Consider the following 7,873-nt stretch of genomic DNA (forward strand, 5'->3'; position numbering starts at 1 on the left):
CCACAAAATACCCAAACCTTTATGAAAAATCCAAAACTCCACCAGAAACCAAGATCCAGCGAAAATCGATGGTTGTTCGAACAGATCTGGAGAAGATCTTGTGTCGGGGCGACTGGCGGCACGAGCTGGGCATAGATATGGGCGGCATTGGGACTCCGAAAGTTGGAGACTCGATCGAAGGTGACATGGAGCATTTAAAGCTCCAGCAGACAAGTGGTGTACTTGTGCTAGCGGCTTCGTTGGACTCCTAACGTCAAACGAAAAAGAGAGCAGGCGACGCGACAGCTAGGCTGAGAGACACGAACAACCAGTCAGTGAAAAGTGGTGGCTAGAGTGACAATCAACGACTCGCTATGAAACTCCATCAATAGCTGCAGGGTTACACCAGCTCTATAAAAGAGCTAAGTTTATGGCTTTAACTTTTCTATATTTGGGTAATTCTTGTATTTTATTTGTCTTATTTTCTAGAAGAATTTACCCCATGGAGAAAGTATGTTGCAAGGATGAAGAATCATGCAAGAAAGAAGGAAAAATTGGGAGTCAAACGCATCAAACCGAGCTGAGATGACAAAGGACGATTATGCCCTATTTTAGTGTTGCAACGCTCTTCATAAGCCTAAGTGCAATGCTTATTCGATGTTGAGAGGCAGTAGCATCGAGTGTAGCGCATCGTTGCAATGCTGCCCCAAGCATCACAATGCTCTGGAGTTAAATCATCACACCATTGCAACACCGTCTGACACATGACTTTAACGCTTAGGGAAAGAATACTTAGCATTGAACGCTCTTCCAGAGTGTTGTGATGCCACGAAGATTGACAGAAGATCAACGTTGCATGCGCGCAACCCAGCATCAGGGGGGGGTGCTCTAACGCCTCCTTAATGCTCACCAATTTGTGTCGCAGCGTTGCAAGGCTATTTCCAAGCATTGAGACGCTGTGAAAAGCCTATAAATAGAATGTTCGGCTCCAGCATTCTACACACCTCAATACAATTAAGAAAAGAGTAAAATTTAATCCGATTTTGGGAGCCATTGTAGTCGAATTGCTGAGCAATTGTCGCCATAATCAGCTTCGATTCTCTTTCGACCATTATAATTCCGATATGCCTTTTAGAGGCTAGGTAATTTTCTTGGGATAATTTGTATGTCTTGATTCTTGAAGGTTTAGTAGTTAAATTTAATCAGTTGGTGTGAAACCTTTGGGTGGATTTATTTTAATTTCAATAGAGTTTTGATGAATTTTTCTAAAAAATTAATTTATTGAAATTCTTGTATACAAAATCATTATAGCCTATGCATTATTGATTGATTAAGTTACACGTATTAGGATCGCATGTTTTGAGTCTAGAATTTTTCTGGCCAAACTCATGTATGTTCTAGTATAATCTTTCCCAACAAATCATGCTATAAGATATGGCTTTTTCGGCTTGTAGTATGTCTCAACAATTGAACCCTTTCTTAATGCTTTTCAGTTTTAACTTGTATGTTGCTAAGAAGAAAAAGTTTTGAATGAATTAGTGCCGGTTTAGATTTTTATCAAAATCAGCTAATTGAGCTATTAGAAATTCTAATAGCTTAAGGGGTTCACAAGATTGGTGAAATTAACTAGTGCCTAATGATAGAAAATAAAAAGCATACAAACTAATCTCAATATTTTCCTATCAATTTGATTCAACCCTTTTCTGTGCTAATTCTTGTTTTTCTCTGTTTGTTTGTCAATTTACTTTACAAAAACAATAAACCCATCAAACCTATTTTCAAGTGGAATTCCTAAATTATCCTAGCTGATTCAAAAGTCTATCTGTGGATAAGACCCCAATCTTATCGCTTTACTACATTTGTAGTACAAGTCTTGGATCGGTGAAAATAAATTACCTTTGCATGGGTCAGGGGTGGTTACGACAACTCCAGTCCCGAATTCCATACAAAATTGGCATCATTGCCAGGGAGACTTAACAATTAGCCTAGAAAATTTTATGGATTCCTTTTATAAAGAAAAAAAATGTATGTTGCTTCCCTTTGGTTTATAACCCACTTCTTTAGGAGTGCAGATTTCGTTTTTCTTGCAGATATCGACCAAGAGGAGAGGAGAATCTGAAAGAGGTACAGAGAAGAAATCCCAGAAGAAGGAAATCCAGAAGTTGTTGACAACACAACAATGAGAGAAGAAGTTCCTGAGACAACCCTAAGGGAGCTGACAGAGCCTGACATGGACCAACAACCCATGTGTATCGTATTTTCACCTACCACAGTACCGTTCAAACTCAAACCGGGGCTAATCAATCTATTGCAAAGGGAATGTAGAGGAGAACCTCCATAAACACATCAAGGACTTCCATATGGTTTGTGTAAGTATGAGATCCCATGGAATCATAGAAGAGTAACTGAACCTTAGGGCGTTTCCTTTTTCATTACAGGACGACACTAAAGATTGGTTGTACTACTTGGCTCGAGGGTCAATCACTACTTGGAATGAGCATAAAAGAAATTTCTTGAAAAAAAATTTCGGCTTCTAGAGCCCATTCTATACGAAAGGATATTTATTATATAGAACAATTTTTGGATGAGTCTTTGTCTGAATATCGGGAACGATATAAACGCCTATGTGCTAGTTTTCCCCATCACCAGATTTCGGACCAATTACTGATTCAATACTTCTATAGCGGTTTGCTTACCAATGACAGGAACTCAATTGACTCAGTAGCTGGAGGTGCTCTTGCTAACAAGAAACCTAGGGAGGCCCAGGAATTGATCTAACGCATGGCGAAGAACAACCGAAATTTTGGGATCAGGGCCACTGAATCTGATTTGGTTGTTAATTCTGAGGTTAAGGAATTAAAAACTTAAATTTTTAACTTAACTTTTCATGTGACACAGATGGCCCAGGGGAGGAGTCGCTTGGTAAAAGCTTGTGAAGCCTACAGAATATTAGGATACGCCTGTGAAACATGTCCTCAAGCCCAAGTCAACGCAATTGGGGGTTACCAGAGGAAGTATGACCCTTATGCCCCAGTATACAATTCAGGCTGGTGTGATCACCCTAACCTCAAATGGGGAGGTCGAGACCTAGGACAATGGCATGATAGTTCTAATCATTCCAATCAACCGTTTTCATCTTCCTCAGGTATGTCTTTAGAAGACATTATCAAATCTTTGGCTGAAAACTCTCTTAAATTTCAACAAGAAATTAAGCAGCTGCACACGGACTCTCTCTAGTTATCGCAAGACACCAAGGCATACCAGTAAGAAACTAGGGCGAGCATGGCCGACCTAGGCACACAGGTCACACAGTTAGCTGTTGCAGTGAGTCAAATAGAGAACAAGGGTTTGGGGAAGCTGCCTACCACACCAGACCACGCCAATGTGAATGCCATCACATTCAGAAGTAGTAAAGAGCTCTCATCACCTACGACCTCTTCAAACAACTCACCTCCACCTGGTAAGTCCAACAAAGAAGCTGAGAATAATGAGGGTGAATCTAAGGCACACCCGTCTACCCACAAGGTAAGTACTCTTCCTTCACCTTCTATTGGACCTTATATTCCTAAAGCTCCATTTCCTAGTAGGCTCGCAAGACCAAAACAAGAACATAGGGGCAAGGAGTTGATTGAGATGTTAAAAAAGGTTCAAATAAACATTCTTCTCTTGACGCAATTTAGCAGATCCCCAGGTATGCTAAATTCCTCAAGGAGTTGTGTACCACAAAGAGGATAGGTAAGGATAAAGAAAGGGTAGTGGTAAGTAAGAATGTATCGGCTCTCCTAAAACATAATATGCCTGAAAAATGCCAAGATCCAAGTATGTTCACTTTACCTTGCATTATTGGTAATAGACTCATTCGTCGTGCCATGCTTGATCTAAGAGCCTCTATAATGTCATGCCCTATCATGTTGATGAGGATATAAAATTGAATGATTTACAAAAAACTGTTGTGTGCATCCAATTAGCTGATAGATCTTATATCCAACCCTTAGGGATAGCAGAGGATGTACTATTGCAAGTTAAGGACTTGATTTTCCCAGTTTATTTCTATTTATTGAAAATGGATGAAATTTCTTCTACAATTTTGTTAGGAAGGCCTTTCATGAAAACTGCCAAGACAAAAATAGATGTAAACAAGGGTTGTCTATCTATAGAATTTGATGGGGAAGTTGTTTCTTTTAACATGTATGATGCCATGAAATTTCCTGAGGAATATCTGTCCTTGTGTTTGATTGAGGCGCATGATTTTATAGATGATAATATGTTGCATGACGGTGATAATAATTCTGACATGTTGATTGCTCCATGTATTGATTTAGATTCGCATGACTTGTATGATTGATCTATGTTGTAGAGGTTAGCAACTTAGAGGAACTTTCTTCTGACTTTGATATTCTTGATTTGCAGGTACAAGGGACTGAGCTGAAGGCTCTACCTAACCACTTGAAATATGTGTACCTGGGCGAAGGGAACACCCTTCCAGTCATAAGCTTCAAGGAGTTGACGCCTACCCAAGAAAAATCCCTAGTTGAGACCCTCAAGTCTTATAAGGAGGTCATTGGGTGGACCTGTGATGATCTCAAGGGAGTTCCCTTTGCATGCATAGAATAACTCTAGAGGAAGGACCAAGCCCACAGTTCAACCCCTCAGAAGGCTCAACCTCAACTTGAAAGACGTCGTTCTCAAGGAAATTATAAAGCTCAATGAAGTCTTAATTATTTACCCAGTTCCTGATAGCAAATGGTCAAGTCCTATTCATGTAGTTTCGAAAAAGATCGGCATGACAATTGTAGAGAACGACAAGGGTGTGATGGTGCCGATGCATGTACAAAATGGGTGGAGAATGTGCATCGATTTCTGAAAGCTCAACGAGGTAACTAAGAAGGACCACTTTCATATACCTTTTCTGGATTAGATGGTGGAACATCTTGCCAGAAAACCATTCTTTTGTTTTCTTGATGGGTTCTCCAAATCTCCATCTCACAAGAAGACTAGGAAAAGACCATGTTCACCTGCACTTATGGGAACTCTGCCTTCAGAAGGATGCCATTTGGGCTTTGCAACGCCCCAGGTACGTTCCGAAGGTGCATGATGAGTATATTTTTTGATTTTACAGAAAAGTGCACAGAGATGTTTATGGATGATTTTACGGTTTAAAGAGAGTCTTTCGAGGATTTTTTGCATAATCTTAGCTTAGTAGTAAAACGTTGCATTGAGGCTAACCTGGTATTGAATTATGAAAAGTGGAATTTTATGGCTTCTTATGGGATTGTTTTAGGGCATCTAGTTTTTACAAGGGGGATTGAGGTAGACAAAGCTAAGATAGATGTTATTGCTATTCTCCCCTATCCTACATGTGTTAGGGAGATTCGTTCTTTTCTTAGTAGTGTAGGTTTCTACAGGCGTTTCATCAAGGATTTTTCGAAGTTGGTACTGTCACTATCAACATTGCTGCAGAAGGATATTCCATTTAATTTTGACAATGAGTGTTGGGAGGCCTTTAATACTTTGAAAGAGGAGTTGACCACCACTCATATTTTGCAACCTCCAAGATGGGACATACCATTCGAGATCATGTGCGATGTTAGTAATCTAGCAGTGGAAGCGGTCCTAGGATAATGGGTCGACGAGAAGAGTTACGTCATATGCTTTGCATCAAGAACCATAAATCCTACCCAGATTAACTACACCACAACTAAAAAAGAATTTTTTGCTATCGTTTTTGCTTTAGATAAACCATGTTCTTACATTCTATGCTTTCTTGTTACTATCTTTACTGATCATTCTACTCTCAAGTACCTGATGACCAAGAAGGAGTCGAAGCCCCGACTTGTGCGTTGGATGCTTCTCCTTTAGGAATTCAATTTGACTATCAAGGACAGGAAAGGAGTAGAAAACTTGGTAATTGACCATTTGAGTAGGATAGTGCAAGGAGAGGACCTTGTGCCCTTACGAGAGGATTTTTCAGATGAGTTCTTATTCTAGATACCCACACCCACTCCATGGTATGCTGAGATGGTGAATTTCCTAGTTACTGGTAAGTTTTCTTACAACATGCCTAGCTTTAGGAAGGCCAAATTAATGAGTGATTCAAAGTATTTTCTTTGGGATCCATCATACCTTTGGAAGATTTGTTCTGACCAAATCATTAGGAGGTGTGTCTCAAATGAGAAGTTTGAGTCTGTGCTTGCACTTTATCATGTGGTGGGCATTTTAGTCCTAGAAGAACTGCTAGGAAAGTTTTGGATAGTGGGTTGATTTGGAATTCCCTGCTTGTTGATTGGTTTGCATTCTGTAAATCCTGTGAGTGATATCAGAGATTAGGATCTTTGTCTATGAGGAATGAGATGCCACTAAATTCTATCCTTGTGTGTGAAATTTGGGGCATGGATTTCATGGGCCCTTTTCCTTCTACATATGGTTTCTTGTATATTCCTTTGGGAGTTAATTATGTTTCGAAATGGGTTGAGGCTATACCCACTAGGACTAACAATGATGCCGTGGTTTTAGGTTTCTTAAGAGCTAACATATTTTCTAGGTTTGGCATACTTTGAGCTATAATTAGTGACCAGGGTACTCACTTCTGCAATTAGACCATCGAGGTGCTCATGAGGAAGTATAGAGTTCACCATCAGGTTATCACTCCATACTATCCTCAAACGAATATGGACAAGCTGAAATATCAAATCAAGAGGTCAAAAGTATCCTGGGAAAGATTAGAGCATGCACCTAGACGATGCTCTTTGGGCCTACGAAACTTCATTTAAAACTCCTATTGGAACAACGCCCTTTAATTTCGTCTATGGTAAGGCATGTCATCTACCGGTCGAAATTGAGCATAGAGCATATTGGGCTGTCAAGTAATGTAATATGTGTTGGGATTGGTGTCCTAATTCTCTCGAAGTCTCGTAGTTTGTAAATTGTACACATTGTTATGAATAAAATAAGAGTTATTTTATTTGGCATTTATTCATATCCAATAAACAAAGTTCCATGGTTATTGTACGTAAACTTAAGCATGTATATAAGATATACAAGTGGATCATGCCTTAAGTAATAACTTAAAAAGGTCTATAGTATAAGGATTAAGGAGGGATACCTGATCCTTGTGATCCTTGTGACACTACGGATATGGCCCGCTTTGTAGAGGTTTGCAAGTGTTGTGAACTACTACAGATGGTAGATCCTGACCATTTATGTGGAGACATGCGAGCGAGGGTATCCTATACAAAGAGTTTGTATAAGACCGGACCACGAGATGATTCGTCTCTGTATATAACACCGTTGATACCAAAGACTTACATCTAACCTAAACAACCATAGGTGACATGACCTCCATCCAGAGTGTTTTGGGAACTCTTGCTTTTGAGGGCGGTTCTTTGATTAGTATGGGTGAGAGTGGCCAAATTGCCAACTCAACATGCCTACCTTTTTGGGGACTTATTTGATTTTGGAGTTGGGAACTCAGTTACACAAGATGAAATTCACTCCTTCCCCGAAGTAGGGGTAAATAGAGAGATTGCTCCTTTAAAGGCTGATTCTGGGGCTTGAACATAGTGGTCACAGCTTCTCTTTGGAAGAGAGGACTCAGTCATAGTAGGACTATGACTTATGTTCATTAGGGGGATCAGTGGTACTTAAGGAATTAGACGTATCTACAAGGGCATAATAGTTCTTGGCCGAGTTGTACTTACGAGCGATCAGTGAAGGGTTATCGCACTATTGATTGGTTAATATGGACACATAGTATATCTGTAGTAAGAAGAGTTCAGTTGTCGGTCTTTAGTAGAGTGCCTAGCAGTTAACGGATGGTGGATCCCGTGACTAAAGAATTTAGTCAGTTATTCACGTACTGTTGGAGCTTCAAGCTACAGGTCCATAAGGTCCCCTT

General features: G+C 39.9%; 1 protein-coding gene across 1 annotated transcript; it reads left to right on the top strand.

Annotated features, from left to right (window-relative positions):
- Window positions 1-3,261: 3,261 nt before the first annotated feature.
- LOC150032005 (uncharacterized) lies at window positions 3,262-5,601 on the top strand. Its single transcript, XM_090308349.1, has 5 exons — window positions 3,262-3,504; window positions 4,390-4,536; window positions 4,589-4,807; window positions 4,898-5,053; window positions 5,227-5,601. Exons 1-5 carry the CDS (start codon window positions 3,262-3,264, stop codon window positions 5,599-5,601), a joined length of 1,140 nt encoding a protein of 379 aa, XP_090164475.1.
- Window positions 5,602-7,873: the final 2,272 nt, after the last annotated feature.

This window comes from Benincasa hispida, chromosome 12 (assembly GCF_027475165.1).
Source record: "Benincasa hispida cultivar pf3 chromosome 12, pf3_genome.v1.1, whole genome shotgun sequence".
NCBI classification, from domain to species: domain Eukaryota; kingdom Viridiplantae; phylum Streptophyta; class Magnoliopsida; order Cucurbitales; family Cucurbitaceae; genus Benincasa; species Benincasa hispida.